The 18,833-nt window shown below is 45.7% G+C and overlaps 2 protein-coding genes across 2 annotated transcripts in view; one reads left to right on the top strand and one right to left on the bottom strand.

Annotated features, from left to right (window-relative positions):
• Positions 1-54: 54 nt before the first annotated feature.
• Positions 55-1,788, top strand: LOC118512859 (probable trafficking protein particle complex subunit 13 homolog). The gene is made up of 4 exons (XM_036057942.1): positions 55-215; positions 289-676; positions 748-1,189; positions 1,271-1,788. The coding sequence occupies exons 1-4, from the start codon at positions 179-181 to the stop codon at positions 1,700-1,702; spliced, it is 1,299 nt and encodes a 432-aa protein (XP_035913835.1). The 5' UTR covers positions 55-178; the 3' UTR covers positions 1,703-1,788.
• The window catches only part of LOC118512861 (RING-box protein 2), a 35,185-nt gene continuing 18,137 nt past the window's right edge, over positions 1,786-18,833 (bottom strand). Inside the window, exon 2 of the mRNA XM_036057945.1 lies at positions 1,786-2,137. Coding sequence (XP_035913838.1) covers positions 1,956-2,137 — 182 coding nt within the window. The 3' untranslated portion in view covers positions 1,786-1,955. The remainder of the gene's footprint in view (positions 2,138-18,833) is intronic.

The raw sequence follows: 18,833 nt of genomic DNA, 5'->3' as shown, positions 1-18,833 counted from the left end.
ACGTTTCGCTCAGCAGAAATGCTGCTTTCAGCGCGAGCTGTCAAAAATCCAGCAGCCTTTGGAAGCTGTCAAACAGCCATTGTTTACATTTTGGTTGGCAAATTCTCTCGGAAAGCGGCAGATCGTGTTGTTTCAATCGATCTGTGTGGAAAAAAATCGCTAAAAAAGCTGAAAAGCTATGGTTGAACCGACGGAACATTTACTAGCACTCAAAGGTAAGCATTTAAGCTGCAAGTGTTCATCGTCAGGCGCTCTGGTAACGTGTTAAATCACTTCCGTTTTTTGTAGTGATGCGCCTCACACGGCCCACTTTGATCAGCCCCCAAATATTGACGGCCGAACCGAAAGATGTGCCGCAGTATTCGTTCCAAAAGATTCTACACAACGATGCGACATCGGTTGCCGGATGTGAGACGATTGCTGCCGGACAGTTTATGCTGTTACCGCAAAGCTTCGGTAGCATCTACCTGGGCGAAACGTTCTCCAGCTATGTGTGCGTTCACAACTGTCGGGCTCATCCCGTGTCGAACGTGTCGGTAAAGGCGGATCTTCAGTCGAACAATAGCCGCGTAAGTCTTCCGATTCATGCCGACAAGACGGGCCCGGTAACGTTGAATCCGGAGGAAACGCTGGACGACGTCATCCATCACGAGGTGAAAGAGATTGGAACGCACATGTAAGTGGTGAAGGCTGTTAGTGGGAAGTTTTCCCCCACCTTTAATTTCCCTTCCTTTTTCTCCCCCACAGATTGGTCTGCGAGGTTTCGTACATGACACCGGCCGGATTGGAAACATCGTTCCGGAAGTTTTTCAAATTCCAGGTCGTCAAACCGCTGGACGTGAAGACAAAGTTCTACAACGCCGAAACGGACGATGTGTATCTGGAGGCACAGATACAGAACATCACCGTCGGGCCGATCTGTCTCGAGAAGGTTGAGCTGGAAAGTTCGGAACAGTATACGGTCATTTCGCTAAACACGCTACCGACGGGCGAATCGGTGTTTTCGTCCAAAACGATGCTTCAACCACAGAACAGCTGCCAGTTTCTGTACTGCATTCGACCGATACCGGAAATTGCACGCGATCCGAGCGCGTTGAAGGCGGCCAACAATATCGGCAAGCTGGACATTGTGTGGCGTTCCAATTTGGGCGAACGAGGACGCCTGCAGACCAGCCAGCTACAGCGCTGTGTAAGAATGCCATGGCAACAACGGTGGTGGCCATTTGGTGGGTAATAAACCGTTTCCTTCTCTTTGCTTTCATCCACGTAGGCACTGGAATACAGCGATCTTCGGTTGAACGTGATCGAAGCAAACAGCACCGTACGTATTGGGGAAGGATTCAACTTTCGGTGCCGGGTAACAAACACTAGCGAACGATCGATGGATCTGCTGATGAGCCTCAACACGAAAGCTAAGCCGGGCTGCGGTTACACCGGTGTGACAGAATTTGCACTCGGCCCGATCGAACCGGGCCAAATGAAAGAGTTCCCACTGACCGTTTGTCCGGTACGGTTGGGGTTGATTGTGATTTCCGCGCTACAGCTGACAGACGTGTTTACGAAGCGCAAGTACGAGTTTGACAACTTTCTGCAGGTGTTTGTAGTGGACGAAGATTATCGGGAGGATAGCTTCCAGCTGGATAAGTACGTACGGTACAGTAGCAGCACCGCCAGTACCAACAACATTCCACAAACGGTCTAGAAGCTCTGTAACGACAACGACAAACTAACCGCTAAGCGAGATGCAATATAATACACCTACATACTATTTACGATCGACACTAATTACATTGGCTGGCGATGTCACTTATTTATTTATTTAAAAAAAAAGTCTAGTACAACACATTACCCCGAGATTCGGATGCCTTTTGCTGCTTTGCTTTTTTTCTTCTCACGTGCCGTTTTTGAAGTTTGGAGTTGGAGAGCCGGAAAGAAACATGGTGGCGATGATCGACCTATTTGCCCATACGCTGGATGGACCATTCCTGCTGGCAGAGCGGGCACCGATTGTTCTGCTTTATCCACAGCGACATACAGCAGTGGTGAAAGGAATGGTTGCACTCGCCCCACACGACAACACAGTCTTGCCGGCCGAGGGTGTCCTTTTTGCTTTCCGCCTGGCAACGAAGGCACGCGTCTGGGGAAGAGAATTATGGTGAGGTGTGCGTTAGAGTGTTGTAAGCTAAGAAGACGATTGTGCTTTCTTCTTTTATGGTGCATATAATGTTGCTGCAAAGTGGAAAAGGGGCCACAACGAAAGGGCACGAGCGTACGGTGGAACATTAGGCTAAATATTTAACGCGTTAAAAGGTTGCGATCGATATAAGGCCAGCATTGCGGTGCAAATCGTTTTTATTGATTTTCTGCCGTTAAAAAGCCTGAGTACAGAGAACCTATTTTTGTTTAGAAAAATATTTTTTAAAGGTTTTTATTTGAATCCTTGATTTTTTTTCTTGTTTTAAGAACGACAGAAAGCATTACTTGATGCTTGCTAACACGACAGAATCTATATCAAATCTAGTCCGGCTTTTTTCCTATCATGGCTCTGAGAGCTAACGATCTCTTAAACCATTTGTTGTCTTTTATGTATATAAAAAGCGCTATCACTTGCTTTAAAGTAGATGGGGCCAAGACAGTCCAGGAACGGCGATTTTGAAAGTCTATCTGAGTGGTATTGCTGAGCAAAGATATTGACGATTGTAATGATCCTAAAATTTAGTCGCCTATAGTCGATCCTCGCCAGTTTGCAGAAGAAAAAACGGCTTAGGTCCACGTCCAGGGCAGAAGTCCAAGGTATGTAACAGAAGCTAATGAGAAGCCGGTTGGGGGCTTTACCGTCAGACTTCCGTCCATAATATCGTAGAGGATCAAAATCCCTTCAAGAGAAACTGTCCAAGTTTGAGTAGCAGACAGTGGAATTTTGTGAATAAACCTTAGCAGGAAGCGTTTTGCTCTGTGACCGGACGGAGGATCATCTGATCGCCTAGCGTTCGAGGGATCATTCTGGAAGATGTTTCTGATGCATAGGAATCATCTGAAGCAGTTTCGATTCAAAATCATACAAAATAAGCAATGAAAAAGAAATGCGTTTTCCAATTCCAATCCGATCATTTCTGGTATGTCTCGTGTATACAATGTTCATATTTACTCTCCCTCACAACACACAAGTACAGCCCACAGAATGAACCTCGAAAACGCATGACGCAAGTTTGATTCGGAATCAAGCAATTTTGTTTACACGATTTTACCAACCAGTCCCTCCCTGTTGGCCATCCTCACCCAGGGCAGTTTCATTTCGTCAGCACTTGATCATCTAGCGACGATGAAAGATATGCAAAGGCACAAAGACTTAAATTGTCTTTCGGATTGCGCAATTGGCCGGTAACGAAATGCAACACAAATTATGCTTACGCCTTTTGCTTTAACGCCATTCATTCATTGACTCATTTCATTCATCCGGAAGCCGAAATGGGTGAGCGGTGTCTGGCTTAATGCCGGGTACGCTCATGCGTGTGCTTGTGTATTTGTGTACTGCCTTCGGTAACATACCACAGCATGTTTACATGATGCAAACGTTTTGCAAAATTTCGCGACGTGCCATTTGTCCTATTTTGATTGCGCGTCGATGAGTGACGCTGCAGGCGTGTCCGTTTGACTAATCTTGGCAGATGGCGGATGTAAATGACAATCCCGGTTTTGTGAGCCACGATTTGTTGCGAGAATTAAAGAGGTGACTTGCCGGTTGGTGAATGGTGGAAATTCCTGACACGATCGTGATCGACCTGGTCCGGATATGAACTCCGGTCCGGTTGTCTGCAACTCATCGTTGTAGAACAATTCCGTGATGGAAATGTACAATTTATGTTCCTAGCTTTCTAGTGAGTACTTTTTAAAATTACGAGAAGAATTTTGAGCCACCTAAAACCGTTCGCTAAAATACATAATTTCAAATTAGCACGAGCTGCTTGCTAGCGCCTTGATGTAGCGCCATCTGCCAGTGAGTAGCGATACTACAACCGGAGGATTTTCTTACTCCAGAGCGAAATTTCACCTGTTATTGCTGAAATATAAATTATTTGAACAAAAATTGTTCAATTTAACTCTTCCAATAATAGACCACATTCTATTGAGTCAGATCGCGTGTGGCAGAATTACACGCTACTGTATACGTGCCGCTCGTAGCGTGGACATCATCACAACAGTGTCCAGCCTCGTCACGCCATCGTCACAACCTTCAACCCCTTTTGTTACCGTGCAAACCTCACACAAATTGCGGATTCTTTCGATTGCGTGTTGCTTTTCTTTGCTGCCCCTCGCAAACAAGCCAAACGTCAATTGCCAATTTGTCGAACGGGGGCACGGCTCGGTCCGTGCCTTCCAACAAAACCAACACACATATCGGCCCTGATCGAACCAATTGGTGTACGGTCATGTGGAGATCGGCGAACCTGCGAACTACTACTCTCTACGTGTGGCGCCACACGTTTCGAACCGGACCGAACCCGAACTCTGAAGGCTTTCTCTCTCTCTCTCTCTCTCTCTCTCTCTCTCTCTCTCTCTCTCTCTCTGTCTCGAGTGCCACAATTGACCGAGCCTCGTATCTGAATCTAAACGACGTTCTGCTGATCGATATCGATTGATAAAACTGCGTCATATGCGGGAGGGTGGTGGAGCGTTTAAACCGACATTGTCGTCGCTCATCAATACCTATTCTACGAGTGGTCGAGTGGCCAGGAAATTTTCAAATCAAAGTACTATGGTAATGGGCGACAATTTATGGACAGATTTGTTTGAAGGAAAGACAGTGGCGTCAGCAATAATTTAGGGAGGCACTTGCGGTGCTTTCGATTGGACTTTGAACTCACCTCTTACTGTGCGTATGATCTTCGGAAGCTGCAAGGCAGTATTGATTAACGTTGTGAAATATATTGGGTCGGGGGTGTTTCTGCAAAGTTTTTTTAATCGGGGAGGGCTCTGGATATGAAGATGGTCCAATTGAAAGCGAATGTAGAGCCATTCTAATGATATGCCAAGTCTGCTGAAGCTTGACGCAATAAAGTGCGAGGCTAAGAGGTTTTTTGTGGGAATTTTGAACAAAGCCAGTGTCTCAGAGCCACTCGAGCTATAAATGTGCGAATTAGGGTGGAGTCACTGCTCAGACGTGTGCAAAAATTGTATCGGTATTTGACGGATAGGGGCGGACGGCAGTTTGAATTGCAAGACCTCGTCTGCACGGCTAGTCGTATGTGACTGGATCAGTGACTTCAGCCTTAGTTTTAGTTAGGAACAAAATGTGCCCCTATACGGAGTAGAGATTTCTGTAGATACCTCTCTCGGTCCAGCGCCTTCGTCTGCCGATCGATTATCCCGGCCTTTCTGGCGGACACATCAACGCCATCACTTCATCTCAGTTTGGGCCTATCACGCCTACTCTGTCCGGTGTCATTCTCATGAAATGACCAACCCCCCGGAGCCTGTCGAGTCTAATTTGCTGCAGGATGACGAGCTCATCGTACAGCTCTCGTAGTGCTCGTCATTGTAGCGGCTCCTCCATTGTCCTTCCACACATACGGTTCGGAAAATCCTTCTGAGCATCTTTCTCTCGAACGCGGCTAAGAGGGTTTTACCAGTTCCAGAGTCGATGTCTCAGAGGCGTATGTGAGAACTGCGACTATAAATGCACTGTTTCAGCTGTAGTGTCCGTCGCGACGGATGTTCGCATCGCATTTAGTTGAGAAGCTTAGATAATATTTCATTATAAATAAATTTTCTCCAAAACATGAGCAGTAATCTTCAAATGGTCCTTCAAAAGCGTAATCAGAAAAAATCCTCGGATACGGGAAGATTATCTAATTCGTTAATTGATTGCATAGTAATGGTTCTGGTAAGTTCTCTTCTAGGACAGAAAAGACATAGACCTTTTAGAAGGGTTTAGTAAGAAAAAAGATAAGCTTCTGCCTCTCTACAACAGTCCAGCTCCTGCCTTTTATTTGAACGCTTTTGGTCCCCTTTTGCATAACACGATCCTCTGGACGATGCAATTGCTTGATCGATTGACCCCAATTGATAAGGCTTATTTGCCTTGCCTTTCATATGACTCAAAAAGAAATTGGATTAGTTTCCAGAAATCATCTATTCTTTAATAAGTTTATAATCCAATCTTCATCCATTTCAGTCTTCTTTTTCGATTGGTCTAACATTTCTGGTTAACTTGCTAACCTCTCCCTTTCCACTCATCTAGAAATACTCTGTAACACTCTCCATCTCTATCGAACACAATCCATCCAAGATCAAATCGCCCAAAAATAATAACAACCAAACACATACTCCTGAAAAAATCAAAACAAACCAGCATTCTACAGGTAACCGAACACCAAAAACAAATCCCTCAATAATCTTACTCGTAGTCTATTTTTCACACCGCAAGCAGTAGTTCAACTTCAAAACAATTTCATGGCCAAATATTTCCGGGTCCAAATGCACCCTACACAACACGTTTGCAGGGTTGAAGGACGTTGCGCGTGTTTTTGCGTTTTGCCTTTTGTTTTTATTTTTGTTGGTTTTGCCAAAATTGGTGTTGTTTTTCCTTTTTTTTTTCAACCGCCCCGGAGAGTCCTCACGCTTCACGTTACAAACCGGAACCGTGGTTCTGCTTGATTGAACGCGTAGTAGCGTAGTAGTTCCGTTAGCAGAGCGATATGCGTTTGATCCTTTTTATTATTTTCGGTAATACGCAAAAAAAAAACCCGCAATCCGGATATTCATTCATGGCCGTATGGGTCACTCACAACGCTGGATCGATCAAATGAACCAAATCGAAGGTACGCGGATCAGTCACCGGGGATCAAAAGTGCGCAAAAACCGAGCTGCAATTACGATACGATCACCCCTACCAACACGGCGTCGCATTGTGTTTGTGTGTGTGCACCCATACCGCTACAACCGAAGACGGGGGTTAAAGTTGAACATTGAAAACAATTTAATTGGTCAAAGCCCCTTCCCAGGGTGTCGGTAGCCGAGTGGTAGCGATCCGATCCGATCGTTACTATACGTTTCGCCGATATGACGCATTGCATAGGGGTTGATTATTAGTAACCAGTCCACTTCCTTCTACCTGAAACGGCCAATGGCCTGTTTTCCATTTTCTCTCTGTCTCTCTCTCCCACCGAGTGCGAGTGAGTGAGCGTACTCCGCTAATGTGTGAGTAATTCGCAACACATAACAAAACCGCGTTCGATGTTCCGTGGTCGGCGGCAAAAGATCAAGCACGGGCGCGGACTTAGCATGGACGTGAAAATGATTCAGACCGTGCGCAGAGACCATGTTTGTGGGTGGATCCCGCGGTTCCCGAAGCGTGGGAAATCTTTGGTGTCAATTTTCCTGTACCACGCCGTAGAGCTCAAAATAGCCCTTCCGCGTGACGGCTTGCTTATGCTCACGCCTAGTACATCTAGTACTCCTGTCAAATTGTAGTGTGACATTTCACACAAACACACCTCCGAGAACGAAGTCGGTGCTTTTTTTTGCGAGTTTTTCCAACCGCACCACGGTCAAGGATGTCTCACGAGTGGCGCCATTAACCCTGCATTACAACCCCCCGTGTCCCAGATGGGAGGGGGCGGCGAGAAAATTCAAACACGTGTCACGTGCGCTGTAGCAAAAGCGTGCGCGCTCATACGTCATCGTGTATATGCTGCATCTCTCTCTCTCTCTCTCTCTCTCTCTCGCTCGCTCACTATCAAAGTAAGCCGCGCGCTAGTAGAACAGTCGAGCCCGTCGTCGGTCGATCGATACAAAATGGCCATGGTCACGGCCATTCGCCAACTGTTCTCAGGTGGGTGGGGGGATTGGTTGTAAGGGTGGTACGCCACCCTCCATTACTACTACGCGAACAGATAACGTTCGTTCCGCCATAATTACACCGCCAGACGACGACACACCTCCAAATAGTGGCTGGCTGGCTCACGATTCATACAGTGGATACAAACACTTGGAACGTGGAATTTATTTTTCATTTCAATTCATGTTGGTAGAAGGAAAACTGTTTCCCTCCCTACGCTTTTGACGCTTTTGAGGGGGAGAACATGCCATCTGCGAGTACACGATCGCGTATGACGCCGGTTGTTTGTTGCGCAGCAAACGATCCGTCTTAAACAATGCGCGACACAAATATTAATGTGTGTCGCGCAGAAAGTATGGTAAGCACTATAAATAAACACCTGAAGCTGTGGTAAAAATGAAGAAAAAAAAATACTTACGAGGCGAAGGAAAAAAACAAGACACGTTGTTGACAATTATCTAACTCGCTGATCTCGCGTGTCTCGTCGGCACTACGAGTTGGCAAATTTGTGTGTGTGTTTATTTACAAAGTTTTTCCGCCCCAAAATTTCGCGTTCCCGACTGACTAACTGTGTTGGATATTATTTTTGGGCAGCAAATTTTAGCCAGGGGGGGGGGGGGAGAGCAATGTGACCGGGATGATGAATATCCGGTCTAAATATATCACTTTCACCTTCAACGTAAAGGATAAAACTGGCTTCTTGCAAAATGGTGAACATAATTGTTATGTGATGGTGATGCTTGGGTTAGATCATAGCGCGAGACTAATGGAAAGTTGTAAACAAGAGCAATACTCTTTCACAAGGACGTAGAGCGATTTGAGATGTGATTAAAATTGTCGCTTGAATTGGCATGATAATGGCTTGAAAGTGAAGTACAGAAAAAATACTAAATACGTTTGTTCTGTGGCAAGTCGAAATATATTAATTTACAATTATATTAATTTCGAATCCTCATGTTTTTGCACCGGGCTTTAGCTATACAATGACCGTTAGTTTAAATTAATGGCCCATTCTTTCGGACATATGATTAAAAAGGACTTCCAACAGTAAGAGGAAATTTTAACTGCTACAATAGCTTTTTCAGTTTACTCAGAGTATTCCTAATACTCCTTAATTATTGAAGAAATATGTTGGAACTATATAAGCTTTGGAAAAAAAATGCTTCCATCTCCAGAGAGTTACACTTGGCAAAACAAAGAGAGTTACAATGCAATCTGCATTGGTCTTCCTCATTCATTCGTATATTTTTTCTATTCAATCCTCTGTAAAACGCTTCAATCCTCCGAAAAATTAATGCAATTCGGAAAATAAATCCAGGGCAACATTTTCCTTAGCTCTGGTCTGAAGATATATTTTTTGACAAAAATGAGCATCCCTTTTGGCAATCACAATGAACGTTATAGTAAAAGCTCACCCAAAATTTTATCGTCTTGGAGGTCTCTAACGTATTGGCATAATCGAGAGCTTTTCTCTAACATTCGAGTGAGATAATAGATCCCCTTGCCTTTTCTTTTCCTATTTTGAGTTGTATTTTTCTCTTTTATTTTCAGCTACAAACATTTTCCTATTAGTGCTGTTACTTAAGTTACTTAAGAAAAAAATTATTATTAATCAGCTTGCATTCCACACCACCTATGGGTTGCATCTGTTTACCAATCTATTCCTCCACCAATTCAACAAACATTTTATCTTCAGGCGGGCCGATCTCAAAAACAAACACGCCGGCCCACCCAACCCAACTCAACCCACTGGTAACATTCGTGTGCTAATCGGCGCGTTGTACAAATTATTCACTTCCCGCGAATTTACCGCCTCACCAATAAAAAAGCCGAAGGCCATTCAATGTGAAATGAATGTCATCTTTGTATGTTCGAACTCGCCGAGCGGAGCGTCCTGCCACACCCTCGAGGCAACATCAGTGGCAACAACAAATAAAAATTTGGTTTGTACTCTTATGTGTAAGCAAAACAAAAACTTCATCGCCCCGAGTAGTTTATCAAATTACACGACCCGAGTGCAGAAGAAACGAGAGGAAAATGTGCCAAAAAACAAAGTGGCAGGCCGGTCCGCTTTGACCCTCGCCGTTGAACGCAACACGAACACGGTTTTATGCAAAAAAAAAACACCCGATAGATTGACTAATGTACATTGGGCAAGGAAAGCAACGTGACGCAACGCACGCGTGCTGCCGAGATGATGCTGAGGTACGCGACTAATTTTGGCAATCAACGGAATCATCGAAGAGCCGGAGACCCACCCATGCCAATTATTGCCATTTCGTTGCCGTGCGTGACACGTTCCACGACGAAAATTGTGCGAATGGTAGTGGTGGCCGAATCTTCGGAGCTTGATGTAAACAAACGAATGGTTGACAGTTGGAGCAGACCAAGTTGTGATCCGAGCTGCCCAATATGATTGATTCGTGAAATGTGATATGGACAAAGGAATTGTTTTTTGATACACGTACTTCACGGCTTCGCTCAATCGGCGCTGAGTGCGCGGAACAACGACGCAACCCCAATCCTCCGTCCAATTAATTCCGTCCAGATTGATCGATTTTAATTGTTTTAACCTTGACTACACCCGATCGATTCGATTCGATCGGACAACAGTTTCGCAGCGTTCCGATGCGATGCGTCGGAACAACACGAGTCGTGTCCGGAGGGGATGACACGAACAGGGGTCGAAAATTTTCCACCCAATATCAAAGAATACATTTCTTATTCTTGAAGTTAGCATTTTGTGAGCAATTTCCCTACCAGTATCATGAATGAAATTTACATGCACGTCATCGATGGCCGATTTACGTCATTGGGGTAGGTGTACTAGCGCCCTCTCTCTCTCGTGTGCCACAATTGGCAGCTAGCTGTCAAATCAATTGAAGCATGCCGCACCGTACGACTTGTGTCATCTCGATCGTGGTTGGGTTTTTTTTTTAGTTTCTAGTCGCAGATTCGACGCGAGAGTTAAGAGCGACCCGATAACCGATCCGGTGCCTCACCACTACACGATCGCCAATGCCAATTGATTAGCATTCATTAGTGACCGACTGTCAACGGCTGTCCCGGGCCGCACATCGTATCCGATCGGCATGGAAAAGTTTTACGCCAGGAAAGCAAAACGGAATAAGGAATTTAAATTGTTTTATAACATTTCTGGTGCAACAATGTCCTCCGGTTTGCATTTCCTTTCCGCACAAAAACAATCATGAATCAATAACGATATTTCACCACATGTCGTTTATCTTGCGTTGGGCACTGCTGCTGTTTCCGATCTTGCCAGCTTGCAGACCCGGTATGAATCAGCGCGCGTACTTCGGTCACCGGGCGGCATGTGTGTTGGCACGATTCGAAGACACACCCGTGCAACCCCCCCGATGCGGGAATTTTGGGCGGATTGGTGTGTGTGTGTGTATGTGTGGACAAAAATACATTAACCTTGCTTACCCTTCGCGTACGTCATTACCTAGCGACGTCAGACAGATCATGTGAAATGAACCGACCGGTGACGTTGTGCCTGACGGAGAAACCGAGAGAGAGAGAGAGCGTTCGGTATGCCAACATGTGGAAAACCTGCATCATCCAAATTACAAAACATTCAGATGAATTTCAGTTTGTTACATTCGCCGCACTTTGTATGTCACAGTCGGCTTCTTATCATTATCACTCACACACGCGGTCTTTAAGGACTTTTTCTTCCACCATCTAACGGAGTGACATTCCAAACATTCAACTTACCCGCGTCCGCCAATTAGCCAGTCATGCCGGTTGGTCATAACGGGGGGCTTGGCTTGTTTGATGGATAAGATTTTAATCTCAGTATTAACTCCGTCATGCTTGCCGGCCAATTTTTTCGACTTGGCCTATGGATATCGGATCAGGTCCAATGTACGACGGACGGAGAATTATAGCACTAAAATTCGTTTAGTCATTTTTGTTTCAGCTCACAGACTTTTCAATAATAAAACGATAAATGCACACACGCCGGCCCAGCTCGAGCTTTGTGGTTCAATTTAAATAAAATCCCTTTAATGCATTTGTATACCACATTCCTTTTGCGGCCTGGCTTTTATTAAATTCAGCGGTGAAAGCTAATCGATAAAACCATCTACATTAATGCGATTTAAATCATCATCAGCCGGTGGGGGGGCGGGCGCCCAGTTATGAATAATGTAATCGTAATGGCTTGCAACCCGATTATTGCGACAGAGATAATAATTCAAACTCGACCGGTCGACACGTGCGATACCGAACATATCGCGGACTATCGGAACACGCAACCGAGCAATTTGCCACGTTAGTTAGAAGTTTGACGTTACAATTGTTTTATTAAAAATCTGATAAAATAATCACAAAGCTTGCACTAATTATTCAATTCACAATCCGCGCCGGCCGCCGAACGCCGGATGGTGTGCGTTGCTTGTGTTGGTATCGTTGCACGGGACACACCCCCCAAAAAAGAGACACTCACGCACACACTCACATACAGGTTCAATTGTTGGACAGTGTTGGGCGAAAACGCGATCACCATTTTCCTGACCGACGCGACCCATGCCTCAATTTGACATTGTGCAAAGTCAGTTTAATTAATTACATCACGCGCCTGGCCGATCTTTAGAGACTGCTGCTTCAAGCGTTGCAATTTAGGCTCGATGATGAGTGACTGTGTGTGTGTGTGAGTATTTGAAATTGGTGTATGTTTTTGGCATAGCATTCAGCATCAGAAGTAAGTGCTTTAGAGGAGTACAACAATTAAAAGGAGGATGATATGTCGTAAGAATTTGAACTGGAAGTTTACTGGAAGCAATTAAATTCAGCTAAGGTGTAGAATTCAGGATACAGCTAAGGTGGGGCGGTCTGGTGGCCGAGGCGATAACGGCGCTGGTCTTCACAAGACAGGACCGGGGTTCAAATCCCATCCAGACCGCGTCCCCGTACGTAGGGCTGCTTTGCTATGGGTAAAATCAAGTCACAGAAAGCCAGGAATGGGAGACCTCCCGAGGTTGTAGTGTCAAGGAAGAAGGAGAAGAAGAATGTGTAGAATTTATTTTTAAGAAATCTTTGGAAATAATAAACGGATTAGTTTGCTCACCTACTTTTGTCTTAATATTTCATTCTTATAAAATCGCTCCTCAATGTCCCTCTCGCTCACAAATCCTTTAAGTTCTTAACATCAATCGCTGAACAAGATATCATCACATCTGGAATTTATGTAGCTAGCGAATTATCTAAAAGTGCAAAATTTGATTTAATTTTGAATATCATTGAATACTTTTTAATGTCAAATAAAACGACAGCAACAAACATCCACATGGATTCAACTTCCGCTCTCCGGAATCTGAGAGATCTCCTGTTCACTCATTCCGTTTAACATAGTGGGTCCAGTTCTCTCGCGATTGGTCAAGTTTTAATCAATTAATTCGTTCGACCATTAAATTAACTCGTGCTCATTGTGCTCGAAATTCCGAAACGATTTTTAATGTGAAGGATGATAACTGGTTGCAAAAATTTTCCACTGCTGCCAACCGTATCAGACGAGTGGGACCTGTTTTACGGAAATGGCTTCCCATTCGGTCTCCAAACTACCCGCCGGTTTACGTGAGCTCCGTTGGGTAGAAAATAAGCACGTGCATCCAATGCCACCGAACGGGGCTAGACAGCATCCTGTGCTGCTGGTGGGAGATCGACAGGACAGGATCGAGATATTACGTCAGCGACAGTGAAGCATATAATCTGACTTAATGATCGAGCCTGATGACACTGCTCCACCTTACCGTATCTCAAAGAGGTCTAAAAATAGGTTTCCGGCTAAAGTTGCATATTTAATTGTCCCCCTTAGGTGAAATTCCAGGGTAGCGAGAGAGCAGGAGGCATTACAGGGAGGCACAGCCTTCCTGCTCTATTGTCAGCCGTAAATTATGCGGATTTCTGTCTAGACTTTGATTTGCCTGCAACAATGCGCCCGGCTTTTGCGCTAGATACCGATCGCGAACTGCATGTGCAGCAGGTTGAGCAGCGCTTCTCACGTCTCGTGCTGAGAAGGCTTGCCGATGCTTTGTTCTAGAACGATTCGTCCCTGTCGGAAGTGATCGTACGTTCGTTTCGCGCGGCTTGCTCGTTTGAAGGTTGTGTGAGCACGCCGGGCTTGCTCGGAACGACCCTTCCAAATTTACTTTTTCCGTACACACGATGACTGTCGGACAGTTTGTTGGTAGTAGTATGGGCTTTCAACTTGACAGCAGCGACAGTCAAACAAAAAAAACCGGTACAAGAGTAAAGGCACCCCCGGGTCAGGTGAAATAAAACTGGGGCGCGGTGGTTTTGTCGCGATAAGGGACCTTGAAACTAGAAAGTAAAACACGCACCACACCACCGCCAACGAAACCAACAAACACGATGCGAAACCTGTAGGTGGATCGGAGCGGTGCGGTGTGCATCGCCATTGAACCATTAAGCAATATCGGAAGAGTTCGTCGAAAACGAGACTCAAAAAGCATTCACCTTTTGCTTTTGATATTACTTGCAATGGTACATGCTACAAAGGATTAGTGATTAATTTTATAGCACATAAAGTAATGTTATAATTTTTAAGTAAACATTTAGTTTGAGCTTAACATAGGAACTTGAAGGCACGGATAAACTCTGTAAATTCTGGTCAACTTAACAAAACTATTGGAGGGATCTTGTAGAGCTCTAGATGGCAGAGATCAGATAGAGATCGCATCAGAAATATTTTTCAGAACCAATAAGACCTTTTAAGTTTATCTCTGTGGATGTGAACCCTTGTGCGAGATCCCTTGAATAAAATCCTTTGAGCAAGATCACGTGAGCTAAATCCCATGGCAGCAGACCCTCGTATAAGGTGCTTTAAGCAAGCCCACTCAGACTGGCTCTTAGAACTGGAAGATGTTAGCCTTAGCAGTCACTTATACTTCCGTCTTGACATTATAATAAATGTAAAAGGTCCTCCCTTTCGATGGAGATTTGTTTGATCGTTATTGAGGAGAGGTGAAATTCTCTTGAAATTTGTCGTTGATAGGACGACGAGCTCACCTTAAGAGAGACTCCCCTGATGAGCGTTGTCTGCAGGACTAGGTAAGTGCTTGTCTATTGTACAGACACAGGCGGATTCGACTGGAGATGTTGTATACCGTATGTCGAGGATCATGTCCAGGATTTTCTATATGGACTATATGGACGGATGCTTTGCCTCTGTGTCCTTAATCAAAGGGGGATCAAAGCCTTTCCCGATTAGACTATATTGTAATTTTCCCAGAGCAGAGAAGATAAAGTAGAAGCTAGATAGACTATTGCAGGTGTCAATAGCGTAGGTCCTTAAGATCTCCGACAACTTTCCTAAGAAAGATTGGCGATGGACGATAGACATGAAACCTCAAAATACAATCTCTAACCATTATCAATCTATTCAGCATTATATCTCCCTTATCTTACAGTCTCTATACGACATTTTTCTCACATCAATCAATATTGGCACCCAATAGTGTCAATTTAATCGGCTCCCACCCAAAAACTGTCTACCAAAAGGCGATCGGAAAATGATGCCCCCCAGCAATGGCGACGCAACGATCGTCAATCAGCGATCGGCGGCGAAGGTTAAGTGTTTTATTTACCAACAAGACGATTTTGTGGTATTTGACTACTTCTTCACAACCTCCCCACTGTTACCAAATCATTAATGAAGATTGACGATGGCAAATCGGTGTGCCTTCAGCCGTGAGTCATGGCTTAATTTTGGCATTCCCCAAGTATTATTTTTTCGCGCCAGTGTAGACAATTAGCACCCGTTTAGAATCGTTGCGAAATAGGTTTTGTTGTTATGGTTGTGGAATAACAAAATCGTGCTCCTCGGTGCTGTTACACTATTTAATCTGCCATTAAGCAATAAGCATCGGTACAGCTGCTTCCGATACAAACAACATTTGAGCCGCAGGGTCCTACGGCAACCTTGACACCGACACACAGGTTGAAGCGTCGTCGTGAATGGAAAATCTGCAGTACCATGACCCGTAGCTGAAGAACTTGCGAACGGCAGGCCCCACGGTTTGACGCTAACCTTGACGCTACTTCTCGCATCTTCCTCGCAACCCCACACCCGGAACTCTACTCCGGCGCAAACTGGTTTGTGGTGCTGGACTTTATCTTTATTGCGGTCCCTGCTTTGGTCCATGGTATTTGCTTTTGCTCTCTCCCTTAGAAACAACGTCACGTTTTCTGAAGTATCCGAAAAAAAAAACACACACACACAGAGGTGCCGATTTTTTCCTGAAACCGGCTCTGTAAGCACCGATCGTTTTATGATCAACTTGTTTGTTCGGAGAGAAGCACTGTGGGTTTGGAGCATTTCTTCGCATGATGACATCCAGGGAGACTATTACGTCGGCCCGTGCGAAAGGCCACAAGTACGTCAACAGCTGGGAAAATATCGACAAATGTGTGTCACACCTTCCCTAGCCAACCGAAGTCGGACGATCTGTTGGAGCATCCCGGAACGGGGCAGGCATGATGGAAGCACTTGAACATGCCTTACCTCTTTACGTCCGTATTTCCGTAATAGCATCGGAGAGTGTCGTCAGCAAAGCATTTTTTTGCAGCCCAAGAGGACACACACACAAAACGGCAGAGTCATCACCTCATTCTCCAACGATGACATCCGACAGTGACCAGCAGCAGCTCGTTCATGGTTCGTTTCACCCTTCGAAACGGAAGGAAACGAAACACGCAAACGAGCAAATTATCGAAACATTACACACACTTATCGCACTTGGTATCCAAAGGGCCAAACCAACACGCCGGAATTGATATCGCACACCCCATCCAAAAGCATCCGGTGTGCGTTATCAGATCTCGCGTCTTTGTGTTTGCTTTCTCGTGGACTTGTGGAGCGCTGAGGTGTCGCATGCTAGAGCTCCAGGAAATCCTGGTTCTTTTAGCACATTAACTGTGCTTTTGAGAATTGAAGTTGTCGGCGACACACACACCCCAACATCGACACGTGTTGCATCACGATCGGTGGGACCCTAACCCGCACCAGCTGAAAGCTGATCCGCGTGTTGTTTTGTGGGCTCGTCCAACGAATGTGGGTGACTTGGGCGAGCGGTAAACGAGGCCGGAGGTATTAGAATACCCGCGCAAAAAGTCGTCCACGCCATCGAACGTGCTGCCAGTTGCGGCCGCTATATATTTGCAACGTGGGATCTTTGCGATAGACGCTGCTGGAGGTGGTGGTTGTGGAAGCGGATGGCTGGAACTAGTAGCTGGTATGCAGTTGGAGCAGTGAGAGGGGATGGCATGGCGGGGGTAGCGGGGATAAAAAAAACCGCCGTTTATTCGACGAACCGTGTGCGAGGGCTCGACCAACGTTACGGGGGCTCGTCTGTACCCTTGAACGCATACACACAAGCACGTAAATCATGTTTTGATGCGATGTCTGGGCCTGTGTGTGTGTGTGAGTGGGTCCCCCATCATATGCTCACACACCTGTCCACAGTTGGGTGGACTCGGTGAGTTACTCATGTACAGTCGGAGTTCTCTCTCGATTGTGCGCAAAACACTGCGTGCCGTGTATGCACACACGTAGCGAATGGGGTTCGTTCGGCGAAGGTAGCTCTAACCCATTGCGCTGTGTCGATGTGGACGCTGGCAAATGTGTGGCAGAATCAACAACCAACAAGAGTACACGTTGCAGTGTCTCAGTATGCCACAGATCTTCCGGATGAGAGGTGCCAATCGGAGAGACTCTAGACCGTGTCGAAGCAAAATCTGGACCGTACTCAGGGCATATATCAGGCGATAAATCATCAGGTCAAACAGATGAAGGCAGGTCAAGATTGACGTACGCGGACTGTAGATCACGTCAAGCAGGAATTGTACGATAAAATCACGACAAGCTTCCCTTAAACGTACCCTTAGCTCGTAGTATATCCGGATCTAAGAAAAACCCGCGTGTGTGAATCACGATCAACCTTGCCATAGGCTCTCTTCCGGTTTACGACTGTGCGGGCCCCGCGCGTGTTGGAGAAGTTGCTCAAGTTCGTACGACCGTTCACAAACATCTTGTAACCCATTTTGCACACACGACGAGGCTTCACGGCAGCAAGGATTAGCTCGACCGCCGGTTTGTTGTCTTAATGATAGGGGGACCTGCGAGCTCTTTTGTTTTGCTGCTGCTCCAAAGAAAAGTGGAGACTGCCCTCAAGTGGGGACAGTGCGCCCTTTTCCGCACGCGGAAGGTTTAATCTGCGCGCCATCCCGCGCTCAAGTTCGGCCAGAGGACATCACATCCGATTGACACGTGAAATGGGGAGCCCGTACTTATCTAGAATAAACCACGGTACGGACGCACTTCGGCTAATTCGATACGGAAGACAATTAGCGCCTATTTACGATCCCGTACAATTGAAAAGGATTGATAAAGCACTTGGCGGGACCCTCGCTCTGTCCGGCTTTTGGGCGGGTTGGGGGAATTGAATCGATTGCAAACCGACAGTTGGTTCGATTTATTGCCAATAAGTATTATCTGCGGGATGGATGGTGTTTGCGCGCGCGCTCGAGCCTCAATTGCTCGGTATCGATAGCGTGGATCTGTGATAGGGCTTAAAGGAAGCTAACATGTTGCGAAGGTCAACTTGGTGATTTGTGGACGATTATTTTAACCAGTCATCACGAAAGGGGTTCAAAGACTTCAAGATGGAGCTTGTTTAGGGATCTCTGTGTGGTCCATTTTTTTCGGAGCAGGATTCATCCACCGAACTCGTGCCAGGCAGGAATTGGTGTGAGATATTCCCTAGACGCTTGACGAATAGAGTAGGTCTACCAACACGCTGTGGTAGAGTGCTTATATTGCTCTCGTTATCTTCGACGATTTCATAGACTATGGGGGACATTAAGAGTAAATTATCTTCCTCCGAAAGATATGCCTTTGGTCCTCAATATTATCCACAGCACGAGATACAGTTGTTGCGCGCCCTAATGA

The sequence above is a fragment of the Anopheles stephensi genome, chromosome 3 (genome assembly GCF_013141755.1).
Source record: "Anopheles stephensi strain Indian chromosome 3, UCI_ANSTEP_V1.0, whole genome shotgun sequence".
NCBI lineage: Eukaryota > Metazoa > Arthropoda > Insecta > Diptera > Culicidae > Anopheles > Anopheles stephensi.
The sequence above is the reverse complement of the archived record's forward strand: the minus strand, read 5'-3'. Positions and strand labels throughout refer to the sequence as shown.

Bases quoted from the DNA above. Each gene is read 5' to 3' on its own strand.
- LOC118512859 (XM_036057942.1), top strand. From the start codon at position 179: ATGGTTGAACCGACGGAACATTTACTAGCACTCAAAG. The intron at 677-747 runs GTAAGTGGTGAA...TCTCCCCCACAG, and splicing joins AAAGAGATTGGAACGCACAT to ATTGGTCTGCGAGGTTTCGT. The intron at 1,190-1,270 runs GTAAGAATGCCA...TCATCCACGTAG, and splicing joins CCAGCCAGCTACAGCGCTGT to GCACTGGAATACAGCGATCT.